General features: G+C 28.9%; 5 protein-coding genes across 10 annotated transcripts in view; 3 read left to right on the forward strand and 2 right to left on the reverse strand.

Annotated features, from left to right (window-relative positions):
• The window catches only part of LOC111678643 (tudor and KH domain-containing protein homolog), a 16,149-nt gene extending 14,546 nt beyond the window's left edge, over positions 1-1,603 (forward strand). For all 4 annotated transcript variants that reach the window (XM_023440049.2, XM_046948450.1, XM_046948444.1 and 1 more), the window contains 3 exons: positions 258-364; positions 445-573; positions 632-1,603. In XM_023440049.2, the coding sequence (XP_023295817.2) occupies positions 258-364; positions 445-573; positions 632-1,020 (625 nt within the window). In that variant the 3' untranslated portion in view covers positions 1,021-1,603. The remainder of the gene's footprint in view (positions 1-257; positions 365-444; positions 574-631) is intronic.
• A 1,154-nt stretch (positions 1,604-2,757) lies between these two features.
• Positions 2,758-3,408, reverse strand: LOC111678653 (protein C10). The gene has a single exon (XM_023440066.2). It carries the CDS (start codon positions 3,280-3,282, stop codon positions 2,944-2,946), a length of 339 nt encoding a protein of 112 aa, XP_023295834.1. The 5' UTR covers positions 3,283-3,408; the 3' UTR covers positions 2,758-2,943.
• A 367-nt stretch (positions 3,409-3,775) lies between these two features.
• LOC111678647 (FAS-associated factor 2) lies at positions 3,776-6,656 on the forward strand. The gene is made up of 6 exons (XM_023440056.2): positions 3,776-4,113; positions 4,179-4,353; positions 4,762-5,041; positions 5,108-5,739; positions 5,804-5,947; positions 6,011-6,656. The coding sequence occupies exons 2-6, from the start codon at positions 4,231-4,233 to the stop codon at positions 6,203-6,205; spliced, it is 1,374 nt and encodes a 457-aa protein (XP_023295824.1). The 5' UTR covers positions 3,776-4,113; positions 4,179-4,230; the 3' UTR covers positions 6,206-6,656.
• A 706-nt stretch (positions 6,657-7,362) lies between these two features.
• On the forward strand, positions 7,363-20,482 carry LOC111678655. Of its 3 annotated transcripts, XM_046948422.1 has the most exons (20): positions 7,363-7,445; positions 7,585-7,712; positions 7,772-8,118; positions 9,133-9,266; positions 9,333-9,905; positions 10,096-10,300; positions 10,375-10,772; positions 11,078-11,622; positions 11,683-11,813; positions 11,879-12,059; positions 12,243-12,392; positions 13,418-13,919; positions 13,977-14,215; positions 14,291-14,470; positions 14,528-15,179; positions 15,264-15,391; positions 17,333-17,522; positions 17,667-18,279; positions 18,645-19,020; positions 20,296-20,482. In XM_046948422.1, the coding sequence occupies exons 1-20, from the start codon at positions 7,370-7,372 to the stop codon at positions 20,368-20,370; spliced, it is 5,823 nt and encodes a 1,940-aa protein (XP_046804378.1). In that variant the 5' UTR covers positions 7,363-7,369; the 3' UTR covers positions 20,371-20,482. The 3 variants fall into 3 exon arrangements, with proteins under 3 accessions (XP_046804378.1, XP_023295837.2, XP_046804383.1); XM_023440069.2 differs by having other exon boundaries at positions 17,333-18,279; XM_046948427.1 differs by lacking the exons at positions 18,645-19,020; positions 20,296-20,482 and having other exon boundaries at positions 17,333-17,569; positions 17,667-17,805.
• On the reverse strand, positions 20,402-21,367 carry LOC111678651 (peptidyl-prolyl cis-trans isomerase, rhodopsin-specific isozyme). The gene is made up of 3 exons (XM_023440064.2): positions 20,848-21,367; positions 20,683-20,783; positions 20,402-20,579 (listed from the first exon to the last, which is right to left on the reverse strand). The coding sequence occupies exons 1-3, from the start codon at positions 21,346-21,348 to the stop codon at positions 20,477-20,479; spliced, it is 705 nt and encodes a 234-aa protein (XP_023295832.1). The 5' UTR covers positions 21,349-21,367; the 3' UTR covers positions 20,402-20,476.
• Between the last annotated feature and the right edge of the window lie 2,526 nt (positions 21,368-23,893).

The following is a 23,893-nucleotide window of genomic DNA, read 5'->3' on the forward strand; positions in this document are numbered from 1 at the left end:
AACTAGAACTGAACTAGAACTGAACTAGAACTGAACTAGAACTGAACTAGAACTGAACTGGAACTGAACTAGAACTGAACTAGAACTGTACTAGAACTGAACTAGAACAGAATTAGAATTGAACCAGAATTGAACTAGAACTAACCTAGAATTGAACTGAAACTAAACTAGAACTGTTCTAGAACTAAACTAGAATTGAACTAGAACTTAAACTTGAAGTGAACTACAATTAATCTAAATTTTACTTTTCTTTTCAGATTCCAAGCAGTTGAATGTTTTTTGGCAAATGTTAAATCAACTTTACAAAATGATCCCGAAACATGGGATCAACAATCTATTGAAGCATTTGAAGAATATACTCAAGGTATAATATTTAAATACATCTTAATTTGCAAAGATTTACTTTTATAATTAAATATTGGAATTTTCCTCAAAACTTTACAGTGGCTCGCTGGAAGAAATTAATAGCTCGTGTTGTTACTTATAAAGATCGCGTTAAATCTATTACTGGTAATACTGCTGCCCGTGAAGGTTCTCCCATACCGGGTGTGGAAATTTATGAGATTCAAGAGGGTAAGTAATAAGTCTAATAAAAAAAAGTCCTAATAATATATAAAAAAATTTTTTCCAGGTGTTGAAGTTAATTTGGGTCATATGATGATAACTCATGGTTATGCTAATCCTTTAAGCGATGATTATCCTCGTGTACGTTCACCACAACTACCACAAAGTCGTAGTAACTCAAATGATGCCTTAACATCCTCAACATCATCGACAACACAACAACCACTTAAACCTCAATCACCAACTCCACTAACTGCCGTCTCACCTACTATCGCCTCCTTAAAAGACAAACATACTGAAGCAGAAAACTCACTAATTGAAGAGCAATTACAGCACTTGAATAAAAATAATAATTTGTACTTAAATGGCAATGGTCATGTTAATAATGCTTCCAGCATACCAATAACGCCGGTTGAATTGAGTAATCATCATCATCATCCGTATAAATATCTCTAAATGGCAAACAACAACGATAAGTTTTTTGTTTTAATTTATTTTTTGTTTGTGCTTTTGTTTAGTTAGTAAAGTATTTTTTTAATACTTTTTTATTGTAAATAGTCTTTTTATATATAGTTTATAAATAAATAATTGTTTTTAATTTTTTTATAGATTCCTATAAAAATATCTCTATATATTATATAATAATACTATTTTAATCTGTAGGTTTTTGCTTATAAACCATTTTCAGAATCTTTTATTAATAATAATTCATTTTAAGTTTAGACATTTTTTTTAGCACTTGACAAAAATTATAAAATTTTAATGAAATATTTATTTTTTGGAAATTCTATAAGAAAATGGTAGTAATTGTTTTAAGCAGTTTTATGCCATAATTGTTTTTTTATTTTTGTTTAATTAATTATAATTTTGGGGTTTTTTAAAAACAAACATATATGAATACAATTTGAACAAATTTTATATTTTTATTTACTGTTAAAACTACTACATACACTATATTAGTTTTGTGATGTTTGTTCTACTATTATAATTATTTTGTTTGTAAATAATTTATTAAATGTTTATTATTTTAACAAAAAAACAACAAATTTGCCATTTATGTATGTTCTTATTATTGATTTATACATATATGTAATTATTTATATATCTTTGCAAACTTTAAAGAAATGCTTTCAAATGATATTACTATGGTCTGTTTGGGAGTTAATAAAGTACCACTTGGTGGTATCGTATGAAAACATTTTTGTATTGTAATACACAAAATATCGATACTCACAAGCATATCGGTTACAAAATAAAATACAAAAAGATTTCAACATTTCAATTTTATCTTGTATATTATACAAGCAGAAAGTCAATTATATTGCTTTCTCTAAAAAAATAAAACAAAAATAAAGTTTTTAAAACTAAAGAAAAAATGTGTGTTTTTATTAAAAAAACAAATATTTGTATTCCAATCAATCCTAGATTATAGTCAAAACTAAAGACAACACTATTCAATAATTTTGACTAAAATAAAGTTCTGCTTTTAATCCAAACTATAAACTAGCTAACGCAGACTAATCACTTGACTTTAATAGTCCACACTTTAGCCTAAACTTTAATCCAGACTATAATACATCCAGTATTGTAGACTAGACTCTAATTCAGTCAATAGTCTTTACTATAGCCCACCTTAGACTAAATTTTTTTATGTATTCCAAACCATATACAAGTCTAAAGTCCACATTTTAAAGTAGATTTAAAACCAGACTATCCTACAGCCAGGCGTTCCCACGACAATGCTTTAGTAAGGATAATGCTTTAGTAAGGACAATAAACATCACTATAGTCCAAAATATACAGTCGCCAGTAATCCAGACTAAAGACTACACTTTAAATCAGACTATAGACCCTGGTCCAAAATATAGATTAGACTATCATCCAGACTTTACTATAATCAGGACTATAGCTTCATTATAGTTAAAACTAAAGACTAGTCCAAACTATATACAGTAATTCAAATTATAAGCTAGACCATGCTTTAAACTATAGAGTATTGTAGTCCACACTATAGACTACACAAGAGTCCTGATTATAAACTTGACAAACTATTGCAAACAGCACAGACTAAACCGTAGACTGCAGACTATATTACAGACCACACTTTAGACTAGACAAGACTCTTAACTAAATAAATTAATTAGTAATAGGTAAAACTACATTTTTATGTTTTATTTAACATTTATTAAATGTTTTATGGAGCAAAAAATACAAAGTATTGAAAAAAGAAACTTTTATGTATTTCACTTAAAATCTATATAAAAAACATTGGTCACTTAATACTAATAATATTTCCTTTAATATTATAAAATAAACCTAATACTGGCAGCATATTAGCAAATTCCACGAAAAAAAATTGCCCAAAAACTTTCCATCGCTTTATATCAAAATATCATTAGTGGTATTGATGGCAATTGGTGGTAAATAAATGGCTCTAATTTGACTGCGTAGACGAGCAATTTCAACATCTTCCCTTTCCAACTCACGTATTAGTTGGGAAAATTGCACTAGACCTTCACGGTTGCCGGGGAAACCGTACGATTTGATGACTTCAGTTTGTAGTTGCATGACCAACGGGAAGACATGTTGCATCATTAAAAGCATTTCCTTGCCCGCAGAGGCTTTGGCTTCGGAAAGTTTTTTCGAATTATCCGGTTGATTTACGGTGCGTATAATATCGATTAAGATTTGTTTGGCAGTATCGTTGCTAAAGTTCATTTTATTAAATCTAATTTCTGTTTAAAATGTTTGTTAATTTATTGAAAAAGTGCAAAATTTTGTGAATTTTAATTGAAACCCTGTGGTAAAGTTCTTGTAAAAAAATATTATTTGTTTACTTGTAAATAAAGTTGCCAACTATATTTGTTTACCTAAATGTTAAGTGTGGCCATTTTTTTATACATATAAGAACTGTATTATCAACTTTTTTTGGTTTGTTACTGGTATAAGTTTATTTAATTTGTAACAATGCTTTTCTAATGCTTGAATAAAATAATAATTTTAATTTTATATATTAATCAAGTTTTTTAATGTATTTTTATTTCAAGTTTTTAATATATTTATTTAAAATTTTGTTATTTTTTCCTTTATTTTAAATTGCCAACCCTGTTTTATCAGTTAAATTGTTGACACTTTCTTTTGATTTGATATGGCAGCATTATTTTCTTGCTCTCTTTGACATTTTATCTTTCGAAAAAAAATAATTGTCATTGAATTTTTTTACAAACTACGGAAATTTAATCGGAAATTTTAAATAATTATTTTTAACCTATATTAATGCAAAAATTTATTATTTTTGCTTAAAAAACTTCTATGTTTTTAGCCCCAAACACTTAAATATGTTAAAATTGTTTAACTTACTCTAAAATTGTGTTAAAACAATAGTAAAGGTGTGTGAAAAAAATCTTAGGGAGCTGTCGTCTGACAACCAACCAAACACAAGAAGAGGAAGAGACACGTCTGTCTGGGGTCAAGATTTACTTTTGGTCAAAAAGACAAAAAAAAAGAGAAAAGAAACACCGACCACAACGGCAATTTAGAAACACCAAGGTTGTTTATATCTTAATTATCTATAATTTATGTATTTGCTAATTAATTTCTATTTACAATTTCAGTTAATAATTTGTAAATATAAAGAAAATCTATTTTTTATAACGCTAAGTAAACATGATGGAGGACGGTCTGACAAATGAACAAACTGAAAAAGTTTTGCAATTTCAAGATCTAACAGGCATTGAAGATATGAGCGTATGTCGGGATGTTTTAATCAGACATCAATGGGACTTAGAGGTGAATAATAATGGTTTTAAAAACATTAGAAACATAAGTAGAGAATTAATGTAGGGTCTGTCCGGAGATTTCATAGTGGTTCGACATTTGTATGAATTTACATATGATTTAGTCATAGTAAGTGAGATTTTCTGTTCTTATCCTAAAATTACTATTAGAACAAACATTTGGTAGACAGTCATCAAACTGGAAATATGTAATTATAATTCGAAGGTTAAAAATAACTGCCTGTTTCACAATATCAAAACATTTTCTTGTAAATAAATTGAAAACAAAGACAAATTTATTTTTTTTTGTTTTCATTATATAGATGTGTAAATCAAAATGTTCATTTGCATTTAGAGAAATTGCTATTTAAGCTAAATTTAAAAACAAGAAAATATATTAACTTTGCCTTTACCATGACAGGTTGCCGTACAAGAACAAATGAACATACGTGAAGGTAGGCCCTCTTCATTTGTCGGCTCTAGAGATGTACGAGCGCCAGCTGTTATAAATGATCGTTTTCTACAGCAAATTTTTTCCGCCACAATGCCGGGAGGACGTTCGGCGAGAAGTTCGACACCAGGTCCCATGCCACGTAGTATAACAGGCATAATAGGTTATATTATCAATATGGTATTCCAATATTGTTACTCAACAATATCAAGCATTTTGAGTGCTTTTCTGGGAGGAAATGAGGAGAGAAGTAAGCCAATAATATTTCCAAAAACAATATAATTCCCTAATATCTATCTACTACTTCCACTAACAGTTGTCACAGATCCTTTGGGTGATGTTATGAGTTTTATACGCTCCTACAGCGAACGATATCCTGAACATCCGGTTTTCTATCAGGGCACATATGCACAGGCCTTAAATGATGCCAAACAGGAACTGCGTTTCCTGTTAGTTTATCTACACAAAGATCCGACGAAAAATTCTGATGTCGAGACATTCTGTAGCCAAACGTTGGCAAATCGTACAGTAATCGATTTTATAAATCGTAATACTTTATTCTGGGGCTGTGATGTTTCCTCTCCTGAAGGCTATCGTGTGTCGCATTCGATAAACGCTCGCTCGTATCCCATTATGGTTTTAATAGCATTAAGAGCTAATCGTATGGTGATAATGGGACGATTTGAGGGTGATTGTACTGCAGATGAACTGGTAAATCGTTTACAGACCGTTATCAATGCCAATGATGTATGGTTGAGTCAAGCCAGAGCAGATCGTTTAGAGCGTAATCTAACGCAAACTCTGCGCCAGCAACAGGATGAGGCATATCGTCAAAGTTTGAGAGCTGATGAGGAAAAGGAACGCTTAAGGCAATTAGAGCGAGAAAAGGAGAGAGAAGCAGAAGAGGCTTTAGAAAGGGAAAGACAAGCAGCAGAAAGGCGTAAAGAGGTGAGACAAATACTAAAAACACTAAAACCATCAACAGATATAAATATATAATTTAAAACTTTAGGAAATTGCTCAATTGAAACTAGATATGGCAGAGCAAGTACCATCAGAACCACCCGCCGATGCTCCTAATGCCATAAGTGTGGTATTTAAACTGCCAAATGGTGCCCGTATTGAACGTAGATTCCTGCAATCAAATTCCTTAATAGTAAGTCCTCAACAAACTACCTTTTTTATTTCACAAAAAACTTATTTATTTTTTTCTTTACAGGATGTTTCCAATTACTTATTCTGCCATCCCTCTTCACCGGATGAGTTTGAAATTACAACGAACTTTCCCAAACGTGTTATATATTCCAAATCAAATGATATTGATTGTGCTGCCTCAGCAAATGCTAATAAAACTTTATCGGATGTAGGTTTAAAGAATCGTGAAGTACTTTTCGTCAATGACTTGGAAGCGTAATATACATTGTGCGATGATGTATTAAGACGAATTTTTTTTTATAAAATTCTTAACGCTTTTCCTCGATTACAACATGAAAAACGTCAACAAATGAACAGAATTAAATTACAACATCAAAACAATCATCTGTTATCATTTACATCTCATATAACGGCAAATATTGTGTGTTTTCAAGACATAATTCCTTTTTAAAAGTATATACAGAAAAGAAAAAAAAGTAGCGTTGCAACGCCATTGTATGGATAAAATTCCTAATTTTGTTAATTTTTGATTTGTATTTAATTTTTATTATTTTTTCCTCTATTTAATTTTTACTTACAAAAAAAGAAAGATTTGTTTATAATTTAAATTTAACTAATTTCTAAAGTATAAGCACATTGCTGGAAAATGTAAAATAATAATAAAAAAAAAACGGAAAATATACTGTTTCTAGTAATTTAACAAATTTTAAGTGAAATTGTTTTATTTCGTTTAAATTAACACCAAAAAATAATCAATAATGTTTGTGTAACACTAGGAAGATAGATAGATAGATAGATAGATAGATAGATAGATAGATAGATAGATAGATAGATAGGTAGATAGATAGATAGATAGATAGATAGATAGATAGATAGATAGATAGATAGATAGATAGATAGATAGATAGATAGATAGATACATACATACATACATAGGTAGATATATACATACATACATACATACATACATACATACATACATACATACATACATACATACATACAAACATACAGAGATAGATAGATGGATAGATAGATAGATAGATAGATAGATAGATAGATAGATAGATAGATAGATAGATAGATAGATAGATAGATAGATAGATAGATAGATAGATGGATAGATAGATAGATAGATAGATAGATAGATAGATAGATAGATAGATAGATAGATAGATAGATAGATAGATAGATAGACAGAGAAATAGATAACTTTGTCACATCGAATCAGAAATGGCAAAGATATATTACAAGTATTCAAAGTTTACCGGATGGGCCTATGATTAACCCGCTACTGAATAAATACTTCTTAAACCCATAAATGACAATTATTTCTATAATAAAAATAATACATATGTATGTATAATTGACACAAAAAATATTAATACTTTTTTTAACAATTGAATATCAACAGAACTCAGAAATGTCCATTATGGGAAATAGTCGCGATTCTAAACCCATGAAAAAGCAATTGACATATTGCTGTCCACTAAAACAATGTAAGTTTTAAAATTATCATTCCAAAATGTAAATTCCCTAATGCAATACACAAACATAGTGTGTTTTAAATTTACTATGAAGGACCCGAGAATCCTCTTGAGTCACACTCTAACTATGATTAACTTATTAACTTATTAGATTACAGCAATGAAACTGAAAATCTAGTAAATAGCTTACAAATATTACCCAGAGTTATAATTTATAAGAAACCTCTAAAGATGAATAATTCCTATGAATCCATTATAAATATTACCAATAAAGGCTTGGTAAGTTTATTAAAATGATATGTAAAGGAAAGATGATTTGTTAACTTCCTCTCCAACAGTACAAACGTCTTTTAGTATATACTACGGATAGCAATGATACCACGGTACGTGTATATCCCACCGAATTAACTGATAATTTCTTACAACCCGATCAATCGTTACAAATTACTGTTAGCGTTGAACCTATAGCTAAGTTGAAAATAAATCGACGCCGTCATGTTTTTATAAGGAGTGAACATCCAAATATTATCTTTTCTATACCCATAATAATATTGTGTAAAGATGATGCAAATGTTTCGCTGCCATCGAGCATAGTGTTCGCTCCCTCTACCGTTAATAGTTGCACCTATTATGAATTGATTTTGTTTAATAGATCGGCAAACAAATTGCAATTTAATATAAAGTGGTAAGTGATGATATGAATATATTACAAAGGGACCAATAGGATCCAAGTGTGTGTTTTTGCATCCTGATTACCTAACAATTCCAATAGTTAATAAACTAGTTTTAACATGTTCTTTGACTCAGTACTCTATTCACCCCTGTTCTGTATTTCAATTCGAATCGAAATTTTCACCATTTGGCAACTTTGCTATTTTGGATTCGGATTCGAAGCTTAGTCATTAAAATAACTCTCGCGTTATCGCCATTATATCTTAAGGACGATCAGGCTTGTGTCTGTTGCCAAGTTTTCTACAAAATTGGGTCTCAATCGCTTTCGCTTAACATACCTCGTTTGAGGTTATGTTTGGTTAAGTTGTTGGAGATCAAATAATACTTTTGTTCGGGGCTCCAACTTCCTATATAAAGGTATAGGCTCTCTGGAGGGCTCTCTCCTAACCAACGAGGGCATTTTGAGTGTACAGAGTTAAAAAATAACAACTTACAACTTACTTGCATCTGAATTAGTCTGTGGACCAGTGTATTTAATAATCCATGAACAAAAATTAACTATTGACTATGTAGTTAATGGACTAGACTAGCTTATTTATAAGTATTTGAATTAGTTGTGGACAAGTAGATACACAAGTAGAACTAGTCTAGTGGCTAAGCTATGGAATAACCTATTGACTAGTCTGTGGACTAGTTTATTGACTACCCTATGTTCAAATCTTTGAATAAACTATAGACAAGTAAGTATTGACTAATCTGAGAACTAGTTTATTGACTAGTCTGAAAAAAATCTATTCGCTAATCTATGGACAAATATATTGACTATTGATTAGTATATGAAATTTTCTATATACGAGTCTATATACTAAGCAATTGAATAATATATAGAGGGACTTAATTAATCTAATAACTAGACTATGGACTAGTCTATGGAAAAGTCTTTTGAGTAGGCTATTGTCTAACATCAAACCTATTGAACTACCTATGGACTATTCTAACTAAACTAAACATTTCTTTTACTTTATAGTTCAGATTCAAATCTTATTATCAATGCCAAGTCATTTTATATATTGAGAAAAGATTATGGTAAAATATTGTTAAAACTATATTGCAAGGATATGGGAATAGTAGTTGATAATCTGAAACTAAAATTTAGTACAGGTACTTTAGAAGAAACTAACAATAGTTAAAAAAATATATTCAAAACATTTTTTCATATTTCAACAGGTGAAAATTTAGATATAAACTACGCTCACGAACCGTTACGCTGTTCCTTATTCGTTGATAGCAAATATATAAATTTTTCAAGTTTAAAATTTAAAAGAGAAGAAATTCAGAAATTCTCTATATGCAATGAGTCTGTAACAGATATTGTATTCTATGTGAATTTTATATCACTAGAGGAGTATAAGCGAAAATCTACATCGTTATTAAACACTCAAATTTTAGAGGAATCTCCATTTGAGTCCAATGAAAACTTATCACCTATAGATAAATATCCGTTTAGACATTTTGAATTTAAACCAAAATGTTTTACTATTCCGAATAATACTTCATTTCCGGTACAAATTACTTTTCGTCCGATTATGCATAAAGATTTTCAACCAACCGATAATGTTCATTCACCATTTAACATAACATCTGCTTTAAGCGTTTCGTGGAATGATGCTCAAAAGAATATTTGTTTAAGTGGTAAAATTATTGGTCCTGAAATACAAATTTTACCAGCTGTCCTTGACCTACGTCAGGTATATTTTGGTGAAGAACATTGTGTTGAAATAAAAGCTGTAAATAATGATGGTAAGTTGATAATCGGAAGAAAATTTCCTGATGGAACCTTGAAGTGATCACAGATTTTCGTTATCGGTAAATCAGTTTAGTATATTTTTGTTAAGTAAAGCAAGTAGTATTATGGCCAAACATGTATAGATTTACTGATTAAACGGACCCTGAAGAATTTAAGAAATAAATATCTGTATTATATTTTCAGAAATGTGTGATGCACATGTATATTTACATGATGTAATAAATCGGGAAACAGCTCATATAGAAGTAACTCCTGCAGAGGGATTCATTTTAAAACCTTACCAAAGTAATACATTTAAAATTCAATTCTATTGTACAGTGGTTGGAAAATTTATGGTCAAATTGGAATTTAAGGTTAAGAATGGTGGTATATATTCTATGCTGATAAAGTAAATCAATATGTCATATAATCTTAAATAACAACTAATATGGTTCTCTTTATATGTGATTCATTTGATCTCAGGGGTTATTCACAACATATACGCGTTAAATGTTTTCCTGACATTGTAGACTATGGCGAGATACCCATTGCTATACCTCAAAAACGTTTAGTATTACTTATGAATCCCCTAACGGTACCAATAACCGTACAATGTACCGTACGAAATGATGGCAACGAAACACCATTAATTTTAAATGCCCGCAATATAGAGGAACATTTGCCCATCACAGTAAATGATCCATTTTATTACACTCAACTGTCAGCGAAAGCTGAAAACATTGATGGAAGTGTAGTAAGTGAACTGGAGGATGTAGAGTTTAAATTTGATTGCGAAGGTTCAGAAAATTCAGTAATTAGTGTGCGTTCCTTAATCGATGATAATTCGTCGTGTAGTAGCGAATTTGATAAATTAGCTTTAGGTGAGTTGAAGATTTTGTAAAATAGAAATGAATTCTTATATCTATCTATCTATCTATCTATCTATCTATCTATCTATCTATCTATCTATCTATCTATCTATCTATCTATCTATCTATCTATCTATCTATCTATCTATCTATCTATCTATCTATCTATCTATCTATCTATCTATCTATCTATCTATCTATCTATCTATCTATCTATCTATCTATCTATCTATCTATCTATCTATGTAAGAATCTATCCATCCATCTATCCATCTATCTATCTATCTATCTATCTATCTTTCTATCTATTTATCCAGATTTCATACCAGACATGTCCCATAAGTTTGTGTCCAATGTGAAGAAAATTAATATATTCGACAAACCAGAATTAGAAAAAAGAGTTTTAGAAGAAGCTCTAAATGCTCTACTTAAAACGCCTTATTTCAATGCTATAGAAAAATATAAAAATTATACTCAAATGGATTGGAATACCTTAGCTACAGATCCCCAAGAAATCTACTGTAACAACGAGATTATACGTCTAAAACCAAATACTGGAAAAGTCATTGCTATTATAGTTATACCGAATATTGTCGGCTATCAACATAAATACATAGAACTTAGAGTGTGTCCTCTTATGCAGCCTTCAACAAACAATGCATTAAATAACTCTAGTCAAATTGTGGAAACAGAGCATATGATTTCTAAACTGTGGCTTGAATATAATTGTTCGGTACCAGAAATCAAATGGAACAATGAGGTTATTTTGCAGGATAAAGTTTATGCGGGAGAGTTTTTTGATTTTCAAATGGTATTTGAAAATACCAGTAATATAGGTGGTTTCTTTTATTATGATGTTATTGTAAGTATCTCTTTAAAGCGAATTTTTATTAATAACGTTTCCATTTATGTATAAATTCAGCCACATTCCAATTTGGGTATTATGGAGTTTACAAATTCCGAATGGAAATATTTCATTGAACCTGATGCGAAACTATTTGTACCATGTAAAGTAAAATTTAATAAATTGGGATTTATTACTTTAGCAGGACTGTAAGTGGAAAATAAAATTAATAAAGTTATTAATTTTATTATAGTTGTTTTACACTTTTTCTTAGCATTAAGTTTGTGGGAGTTTATGCTTGTTATCCATTTCATATTAAAGCTCAAGTTTTTCCACCAAAAGTAAATTTTATTCCAAGTTCGATATCAAAATTAGTAGATGTTTTAGAACCTATAAAGCTTTATATATTTATAGAAAATGCTACACCTACAACAACTTGGTTTCAACTAAAATTGGTAAGTTTTTGATTGGTTATACAAGAACCCCGATTTACATTATTTCTCAAAGTTTCATAATTATTATGAATTATTCTCGATAACGAGAACTGAACAACGTTATTTATATATAAATTCCTGTTTTCATGAGTTACATTTATAAGTTTACTTTATATTTATGTAAAACGATTTGTACATTTACAGAAAGATGAATCTTGTATGAATATAGAACCCATGGGTGGTCAATTGGCTCCTACTGGTCAAATTATGTATGTTACTTTAAATGCATTGTATAAAGATCCTGGAACTCATAAAAATGTACTATATATTGCAACTGAATTTGCAAGTATAGAGGTGCGTAATTAAAATGTCTATAATTACATTAACGGAAACCAATTAGCTTTTTGAACCGATTTAATATTAATTGATGAAGGGTTAATTATGTACTTTGATTAGAGTATCAGGAAGAAACTGAATATGTTTAAGTCCACAAAGTTTAGTGTAATTCTCATTAAATGATTAATAATATATGAAATTTGAATGCGTTTGAAATTTCCAAAGGAATTTAATTCGACCCCTTTTGATTCCCAGAATTTGGTTTCGATATCGATAAATTTGTAAATTTTCCAGCACAAATCTACTTAATTTTTAAGGGAATATAAAACATAGCTAATATTCTTAAATCCTTTAAATTTCTCTTCAAACTTTTTCAATCGCATATAAGAATCGTGTGGAATACTATCTGAAATGAAATACATCAGTCGAACTTTTCATGAACCATACTTGTTCTTGTTTACAGATCAGGTTGGTGAAATAGTATATTTTCGGTATTAAAACAGAGATATAAGAACCACTGAATACAAGATCCGATGGCCCTCATTTAGAATATTGCCCTATTAGTTCGCACACATTTTAAACGGGACAATCCTGGAAAACGAATGTATGGTTTCCATACAAACGCTACACAGCTAGACCGATTTTATTTAGATTTTAACAGTACTTTCCCGAATAACTTTAGCATATTTTGGGTAATAAATTGGTGGACTACTAATGGGGAGAGCGGAACCTCTCGAATGAATTAAATACATCAAAATATTTTATCTAAGAAACTAATAGAACTAGATTCGTAAAATTTTACCCAAAGGATTTTCATATTTATCTAAATATTTTGGGGAAAAAAGCAGACAAGGAGGTTCGCTTTTTCCCAACATTTAAAAAAGGGCACACTTTCATATGAAATAAATACAATACAATATTATTTACATTAAAATCCTTATTAGCGTTCGGAAAAATTGGCGAACCTTGGTATTTTTCTTTAAGGGTAGTAAAGCACACTGGTTATAGCTAGTTTCATATAAAAATCAACATTTGTGTTTCAGAAAATTCCCATCACCATCTATGTCAAAGGTATACCGATATTTTTTGAACCAGAAATACGTGATCAACACTTAAATATTGACACTATACTATGCAATACAGAAGAGGATTACTATGCAGATAAACCAAATTTTTCGAAACAGATCAAAGTTGTGAATAAAGGTCTAAGAAATTATCGTTTAAGTATTGCACGTATCAAGAGTTCGGCTAAACCAACATGTAGCTTAAATTCATCAAAAGCTAAATTGACTTTAAAACCAAATAATTTATTAATATCACCTTTAGCGATCAATTACTTTAATATCTTTATTAATTGTTGTGAAAATACAACAGTATATAGTGAATTTCGCATACAATTAACGGATCATAGTGATGTAAAACATATGGAAACTTCTAGTTTTATACTGTCAACGACATTTATAATACCACAATTAACATGGAATCGGCGAGAAATTACTATGAACTATTATAGAAGACATAAATTTAATGAACATGATCAGTGGGGTAAAATTTTATATACTATTTATACTGAGAAATTATTAGTTTAAATTTTTTATTTAGAAACTATTAAGCTAAGGAATAATACGGTGAATAGAGTGGATTGTGTTAATTTAAAAATAGCCGGGCCTTTTAAAATCAAAGAATTATTTGAACACAACTACGAAAATGAATTGAATTTTTCAATGGCAAGTTTCGAAACGAAAGAATTATTTATAATGTTAAATAAGAATGCGATCAGAAATCGTTTAAATACATATTATGAAGGATGTATAACATGTTATGCCAATTCAAGGGCACAGGTATATAAAGTCAAAGAAATGCATTTGCTTTTTCGATCTAGCAATCTTTTATATTGGAAATTGTTCATTCCTTAGAAATCGGTTCGCTTAAAATTAATGGTATTCATACCTAAAATATCTATAAAACAAAACCAAATTACTTTATTTGTTCAGAATGTTGAGGGTTCCACCTATATAGAACTAGAAAATACGGGAGAAGTACCAGCCATTTATAAATGGAAGAAATTAAATGAAGAATGGCATTATATTAAAGAGGTTTAGATATTATTATATTTTCCCCAAATTTTCATTAATAATTTTTAAAACTACTAGGACGATGATACTCAACAAGTAGCTTCTATGATATTAACTGATCTCATACAAATGCTGGAATTAGAAAATGTTGATCCTGAATTGGACACAGAACCCAATATGACATTACGTTATCAGAAATATAAATGTGTTTTAAAGCCCATGAAAGATCATATTGAGGTTAAAGATATTCTTAATGAAATTATAGAAAATTTAGACTTAATGGGAAGACGTTATAAATTGTGTTATCAAGAAGATTTGACAACAGCCAATAACCCTAAGACAAACGATATTCATTTTAGTCTGCAATCTATAGATCATACACAAACTGATATAAATGTAGTTAAAGATATTGAACAATTTAAGGAAGAAACAGAGGAGGAATTAAAAGATCACTTAAATTCTCAAACAATATATTTTAATCGGAAATTTGAACCGACTTCATCTGCAGCGTCTGCCATAGCAGAAGAAATATCAAACGAAAACATTTGTGTTTATCATACGTTAGATCATGTACTAGATCATTTAAAATTAGATGACAGTAATGTATTATCACTGCCTAGCTCTGAAACTTGCGACCTAAAAAACTCGGTCTATTTCTTTGATAAATGTGGTCTATTGCATGAAAATCAAAAGGAAATGTGTGTTTTGCATATTCCACCTATTAGAAGAGGTAACATATTTTAAATTTGGGTTTTTATTTTATATTTAAGAGAGATCAGTGAAGGGAGTGTTTTTATAACTATCTAAATTACAGGTTTTGAGGTTCGTTCCATATTTCAATTAGATGTGGTGGGTGGTAAATCCCAACAATTAGAGATGATTTTCGTTAATTTGGATAAATCGGTAACATTAAGCAAGGAAACCATTTATCTGGGGCTAAAGGTATGTTGTAAATATGTGTTGAAATGTAGAAAATTCGTTTTCATTAGGGTTCTATATAATCGAACAATCGACTTTTTGTCGAAAAAAGTCGAAAAGTCGAAGTCGACTATTTTGTTGCAAAAAAGTCGATAACTCGACTATCGTCTATGAAAAAAGTCGGAAAGAGTCGAAAAAATCAAAAAGTCAAAAAATTCGAAATGTCGGAAAAAGTCCAAAAAAGTCGGAAAAAGTCGAACAAAGTCGGAAAAAGTCGAAAAAAATCGGAAAAAGTCGAAAATAGTCGGAAAAAGTCGAAAATAGTCGAAAAGTTGGAAAAAGTCAAAAAGTTGGAAAAAGTTGAAAATAGAAAGAAGTCGAAAAAACTCAAAAAATTTCAACAAATAGACAAATATAAATAATTTTTTTATTAATAATAATACTTAATAATAATAATAATAATAATATAATGTTAAATGTCAACATTATAAATTTACGCTTCTGGCTTCGGAAAAAGTCGAAAAAAGTCGGAAAGTCGAAAATAGTCGAAAAAAGTCGGGAAAAGTCGGAAAAAGTCGAAAAAAGTCGGAAAGTCGAAAAGTCGACTATTTATAAAATATTAAAAGTCGAAAAATCGACTTTTAATTAAATGAAAAAAGTCGAAAAATCGACTTTTAACTAAATGCAAAAAGTCGAAAAGTCGACTTTTCGTTTCAACTATAGAACCCTAGTTTTCATGAAGTGAATAAGGAGAAAATTTGTTTTTTGTTATAATATTAAATCAAAACTACTGGACCAACTTAAATAAGTTTTCCCATATTTTTCGTATTTTTTATGGAATTCTTCTTTAATTTCTTTAACAAATCTGCAACCTACCTATCTGTAATACCGCAAAATTTTCCCAAAACTTTTTAAAATTTAAAAAATAAAATCAATTTTTTACAAAAACAATTTTTTTAAAGATTTTTGTCGTATTATCTAAACATAACATTGAATTTAATGCAAAATTATTATAGACTGTTTTGCCGATATTATTGTTATTTAGCAATAAATTATACCGCAACATTATCCTACAGACATGTTGCTCAACTTTGTTTATCATACAAAAGGAAAGCATAACCTATAAAAAAATACATTCATACTACTGCTTAGGTATAATTTTAAAAATTACATACTTTTAAAATTATTTTACATTACACACAAATATAACCAAATAACATTATATTAAAGGTAGAAAAAACAAATAAAATGTTATTAAACTCACCTTTTTAACACTTTTTTACAGTTGGAACTTTATCTTTAACACATTTCACTTTTTACACACTTAAAATTGTTTGATTATAATGCTTTTATATTCTCACAATAATACACACAATAATTAACTTTACACAACTTTTAATATCGAATTTTAACAATATTTTATAACTTTTTAAAGAATTTGCATTTTTAACAACAATTTCAACCCGACGAACAAACAAAAACTGATCCATCTATCAGCTGTTTGTTATTTTTCTTGCAGTAGCTTTATGAGGTGTATAAAAAAATGATGTAAACAAAACAAAAAGAAACGCTAAAGCAAAAACAATTTACACAGATACAGAGAAAAAAAGCTGCAGAAGTGTACAGATGGATTAAAATTATAACCACTAACGACAAGCGACATTATTTTTATTCGTAATTTTAAAATTGCATTAAATTGATCAACTCTTTGTATTTAAAATATTAAAAAAACGTATAAAATATAAAATTTATGTTCATATTGAAACGTTAAAGATTTATATCTGTATTTAAACTATAAACAGATGAAAGATTACACAGGATAATGAAATTTGAAAAAAATAGTCAAAATATGAGACCAAAGGACTAATATGGCATTTGTCATAATTGTAAACAATAAACATAAACATGCATATTTTCATTAATTATATAGTATGTTGCGAATAAAACTGTTTATCTTTTCTCTAGCCTTGGTATGAACAATATCGTACAAAAACCTATGTTCAAAATACTACCAATTACCAAGTTTCTCTAAAAATCAAACAAGACCAAAAAAATCCAAATAAACTACCAAAAATTGCTCTGGGTCACATTAACATAAAGGTCAATAAAACGCTTCAATTATTACCATTTCAAACTACTAACATACGGACTGAAGGTACTATGGGCTTTAATGAAGAATTTCGACAAGATTTAAAAATAATTGTAAATGAAAATGAAGAATTAATATTGAAAATAAATGGTCATGGTATAATGCCCATTCTAATAATATCTAAACCCTTATTACCACTTGCACCTCAAGATCAATTAGAAACTTCCGCAGAATATCATTTATTACAAAAACTATTTTACCTGGAAATATTTAAATCAATTACTGAAAAAGATGATGATTATCTTAAGGGCTTAAATGAAGAAGGAAATGTTTTGCAAGAGATTCCAAGTTTTTCAACAGATTTAAGTGAAATGGAAAATAGCTCAGAAACAGTTGAAACTTTGATGAATATGAAAAAAGAACAAAGATTTTTTAATATTATACAAACCTATATTTTGGTTAATAATAATGAAGATCTGCCTAATTCTACGGTTTTAGAACAACTACTACAAACTGAAAAATTTATTAATCAATTACGTGTTAACACCGAAAATTGTTCCATTTTAAATTCGCTTTATCAAAACTATTTACAACATCAAAAAAATTATCAAGATAAAATGCCTATTAATTTAAAACATTTTACCATACAATCTCTTCCTTTTGAATTAAGAACTAACATTTTAGATATGGGCAACGTGTATTTAAATCAATATTTTAAATTTGTGTTGAAATTAGAGTTTATAGGTCCTGGTGAGCTCGGAGCAGCTGTTAGAAGTGCTGTTAAAATTCCCGGTTTAACGATTGATTTTGAAGTTGTAGACAAGTATGTGTTTTTAAATTGTTTAGTTGTCTGAAACAGAAAGATAGATTGATAGAAAGATAGATAGATAGATAGATAGATAGATAGATAGATAGATAGATAGATAGATAGATAGATAGATAGATAGATAGATAGATAGATAGATAGATAGATAGATAGATAGATAGATAGATAGATAGATAGATAGATAGATAGATAGATAGATAGATAGATAGATAGATAGATAGATAGATAGATAGATAGATAGATAGATAGATAGATAGATAGATAGATAGATAGATAGATAGATAGATAAGATAGGCTACATAATATTCTATTTAGTTTTATATAAATCTGAACATGAAAGGAATAATTATGTATATTTTTAGTACCGCTATTGAAGATTTAATTTATTACCGCAACGATGAAAACACAACTTTATGCGATAAACCCTACCTCAATATAAGTGAACGTCAATTGGATGCTGAAACCAACCCCAAACTTAAACATGCCCATTCCTATGACATCAATATTTTGCAAGAACATCAACGTAATATCCAGATAAAGGAACGTAAATGCATCAGGAATTATTATAATAGTTTAAATACAACTATTTATAAAGATCAGAAACATCATTTTACATATTGTAAAATATTTACAAACAAAACTATTTCGCAAACAAAAATCAATGTCATTATACTATTCCGTCCGCAACAGACCCATTATAAATATAAACAAAATCTTGAGGATTATCTTTATATTGATGTAAGTCTAAAATATAAAGCTTGTAAATTATTTAAGTAAAAGCAAGAGGAGAACTTTATTATCATATTCGTGATGTGTTGTTTAAAAAAACAAAAGTCGATAACGATATAAGGGTAATAAGGCATTCGAAAGCAATCGAAATCTTAATTTAAATTATGTACAGTGAATCAATTAAGTAATTTGCCTATGTAAAATTTTATAAAGTTTAAGAAAAAACTTTATCTGAACAATTATTTACAGCAAAATAAAACTATTTGTTTGTTGTAGTTTTTAAAGAATATCTTATATATTAATTTTCTACCATAAAATGAAAAATCGTGATATTATATAACGAAATTTTTGATAAAATGATAACGTATTGTTAACTTTTTAAGTCAATAAATTATTTTGCTTTTTTAGGGCTTTTTTGTTATTTTTTTCAATATTATAAAATTTAATATTTTTATTTCTCCTATATATTAGAATAGCATTTTTAGATATTTTGGTAGTGGAACGACATTTCTTGGACATTTCTTAATTGATTTATTATCCTATATACCTATAAGAATTTATCAATATTTGACTTAATATGAAATCTATCGTTTCTTTGATTAAATTTCGAAAATAATAAGTAATTTTGAATTGGATTCATGATATATTAGATAATCAATGGATTTGGACCTAGAAAAAATGTTAAGTTAAGTATAAATCTATATATAATAACATAAATAATTTGGATTTTTGGCCATTTTGTATTGATAAACAAACACTACATTACGGAAACCCCATTATACTTGGGAGTACTGTGTAAATTTTATTTAGAATTGTAGAATATTGATTCTTATTCAATAAATCTAACACTAAGTACATTCCAAAGAGAAATTAAAACATAATTTGAAAAAAAACCAACGAAATTAACCGAAATTCTCAATATGCAAAATACTTTATTGACATGCAAATTCTGATGAAGAATAATAAAATGCAACAACAAATGCACCAAAATTTGTATTTTAATATTTTTTCTTGGTTTTCCCATTTTACACAATCTCCATTTTTAATTGGAAAACATAAATTTACTTTTTACATGTTTTTTCCAATTTTATTTATGAACAGAAATCTAAATTCTCTTAAAAAAGGTAGGCAAAAAACTTAGTTGATAGACTGTATATATTGAGTTTTCGATCGTTACCGAACATGGCAATTTTTTTTTCTACGAATTATTTTAAATTTTATACATTTCACCTAGATTTTTTGATATATAAAATTAACAGTAAATTTCATTTTTACCTACAACAGTTACATATGGGTCCCACTCTCCAAATATTACTACGAGCTTTAATCATCGATAGAAATCGTCACGATGTTAACTAAACAATGAACTTCAAGATGTTTGATATACATTTTTTTTAAATTTTCTATTTTTAAACTAATTTTATATTTAGTTTTTTATTTAAATACATTATTTTTTTTTGTATATTTAACAATACATATTTAATTGGCGGAAAAAATAGTGGAATATCATTAAGACTAAGAATGAACTGCAGAACGGTAAGCCGGCAGCCTTTATCCAACCCATAATACTAAAAGAGAAATAAAATATTTTTATTAATTTTAAAATAAATAATATATAAATACTTGCTCGATCTTGATCGATCGAAACAAAGTAATGAAATAATAACTTACCTAAAATCATCTGGATAAAATTCATAAGGTTCTGTTGGCATTTCTCCACAATTTACAATAACAACTGGATCTATCGGATGATCATCAGTATCCGTTTTAACCTAAATAATTCAAAATTTTGAAACCCATCATGAAAAAGTTTACACAGACATTACATCGACTTACATCTTCTATAGCATAAACTGTATCCATTCCTTCGATAACTTTACCAAACACCGTATGTTTACCATTTAACCATTGTGCCGCTACAGTTGTTACATAAAATTGACAACCATTAGTATCGGGTCCTCTATTAGCCATACCCAAATAGCCGGGTCTAATATGCTCTATATCTAATGCTTCATCTTGAAAGAAATCACCATAAATACTAATCGAACCAGTGCCATCTTTATTGACAATATCACCGCCTTGTATTAGAAAACGACTAATAACCCGATGAAATTCCGAACCAACATAGGTGCTGCCATTTATACCCCTCAAGCAGATATGTCGAAAATTAGCAACGGTCTTCGGTGCTCTTTTGCCAAATAAACCGAAAACTATGCGTCCCATAGGTTTCTTTTGATGTTTTACATCCATATAGATTTTTGAGGTAACCGTAAAACTAAGACCCAAAACACCGCTATAAATTGCTTGTAATAAAATTAATATTTTTATTATATTCATTGTGGTTTTAACGTTGGACCTTAAATTAAAAACTAAATTACGATTTATTTTCTAATGATTTCAATACCTGTGTTCTTTTCGTTTCTTTTGGTGAAACCTTAGAAATATTGTCTTTTCATATAAGGTGTTAGTTTAGGTTTAACAAACCCTTGATTATTTCGATGTCATCATCATCATGAAATCAATATTGATTTTTAAAATATTTTTGTTGATATTACTGTGACATAGCACTATGACACACACACAGAATGAACTTTTGGTGTTTAGTTGACCTAGATATATAGTAATCCGAAAATTTTTCGAATAATTTAAAACTTCGTGGGAATGGTATATATAATTTTGTCATTCCGTTTTAATTTCTATAATATAATTTTCCAACCCTATAAAGTCCATAAATAAAGAAGATATGAGAAAAATCCGAGTCACCCTCTGAAAATTTCATCAAAAATTTAAATTTTTCTTTCATGCTCAAACAAAAATTGCAAAAAAAAACAAAAACAAAATACATATTCATACGGAAACTTTTTGGTCCTTTTTCGTTCTGAAAAAGTACCTTTTGAATTTTCTATAATATTGAACCTAGAAATATGGAATTAAGTATGTAGATTCGAAATTGGATGAATATTCCATAATATTAAATCTAAAAACATGAAATTAAGCATGTTGAGCTCAAAGTAAGTTATGTGCTTGTTGGTACTGACTGTTTTTTTTTTTAACACACCGTGGTGAAGGGTATATAAGATTCGGCACAGAACTCTTACTTGTTGTAACTTATAAAGTCTTGTGTATGGTCTAGTCCAGAGGAGCTCAAGATTGCTATTTCATAGCAAGCCTGATAGCGTAAGAAAATTCTCATCAAGTTGATACACATACACTATTGGTTTAATTCTTCTTCTTTTTATAATGATCAATATCAGTTGGTTTGCTCTCAAATCATTTGCTGATCAGCACTTGTCGAAGCAAAGTTTATGCACGTCGTTTTTGAAATACACACAGAAATACAACAACAACATTTTGAAAAAGCGGAATTAATGAAGAAGAACATGAGAGTACAGTAGATAGTTTTTGTACCCTTCACCTTCGTGAGAAGGGTATATATAAGTTGGTCATTCCGTTTGTAATTTCTATAATATAATTTTCCGACCCTATAATGTATATATTCTGGATCCTTATAGATAGCGGAGTCGATTAAGCCATATCCGTCTGTCTGTTGAAATCAGTTTTTAGAGGTCCCCAGATATCGGCGAGATCCGATATCTCAGGACCTCTTTCGAGAAGATCGCTATTTAAAATCAGCAAAATCGGTCTATAAATAACGGAGATATGAGTAAAAATCCGAGACAACCTCTGAAAATTTCATCAAAAAAGCCACATTTTTTCATGCTTTGTTGAAAAAGCAACAACAACACTGTGAATTGGATAAAGATGTACATGTGCTTGTGGAGATGTATTTGGTTTTATTCAGCTGTGTATTTTTTTATGAGTGTTTGAGCATCACTGGCCTAGTCTATAGTCAAGTCTGTAGTGTAGTCTATAGTATGTCTATAGATGTGTCTATAATCTAGTCTATAGTCTAATCTATACTCCAGTCTATAGTATAGTCTATAGTCAAGTCAATAGTCTTGTCTATAGTCAAGTCTAAAGTCTAGTCTATAGTTTAGTCTATAGTCTAATCTATAATCAAGTATATAGTCAAGTCTTGTCTATAGCCTAGTCTTTATCTAGATATAGTCTAGTCTATAGTTTAGTCTATAGTCTAGTTATTAATCTAGTATATAGTTAAGTCTTTAGTCTTGTCTACATTTTGGTCTAATCTATAGTACAGTCTTGTCTTATCTTAGTGAATAATCTAATATGTAATCTGTTCTATAATCTAATCAATAATCTAATCTATAATCAATTCTATTATCTAGCCTATAGTTTAGTTTATAGTCTAGTCTGTAATCTAGTCTTTAGTCTAGTATATAGTCAAGTCTTTAGTCTTGTCAATATTTTGGTCTAATCTATAGTCTAAATATTGTCAAGCTTATAGTCTTGTCTTATTCTCGTCTATAGTCTAGTCTATAGTCCACTCTATATTATAGTCTATACTCTAGTCTATAGCCAAGTCAATTATCTAGTCTAGTCGTTAGTCTTTTCGGTAGTCAAGTATTTACTCTAGTCTATAGTCTACTCTATAGTCAAGTCTATTGTGTAGATAATGTCTATAGTCTAGTCCTTAGTATAGACTATAGTATAGTCTATACTTAAGTCAATAGTGTAGTATATAGTCTAGTCGATTGTTAAGTCTATATTCTATTCTATTACCAAGTCGATAAAGTCTAGTGTATATAGTCTTACAAAAAATTATTACTTAAAAACCTAAAAAAGTACTTTATTTGTCATAAGTTAGTATTTTTTGATAGAAAGTCTATAAGTGTGAATGACGATTTAAAAAAGATATAAGAATGGAATGAACATTTATAAGTATAGGAGGCTCTTACTATTTTAAACATTTTCCTTTAAACATTAAAAAACCTATTATTTTTTTAATATAATTCAACAT

Source organism: Lucilia cuprina, chromosome 2 (genome assembly GCF_022045245.1).
Source record: "Lucilia cuprina isolate Lc7/37 chromosome 2, ASM2204524v1, whole genome shotgun sequence".
Lineage (NCBI taxonomy): Eukaryota > Metazoa > Arthropoda > Insecta > Diptera > Calliphoridae > Lucilia > Lucilia cuprina.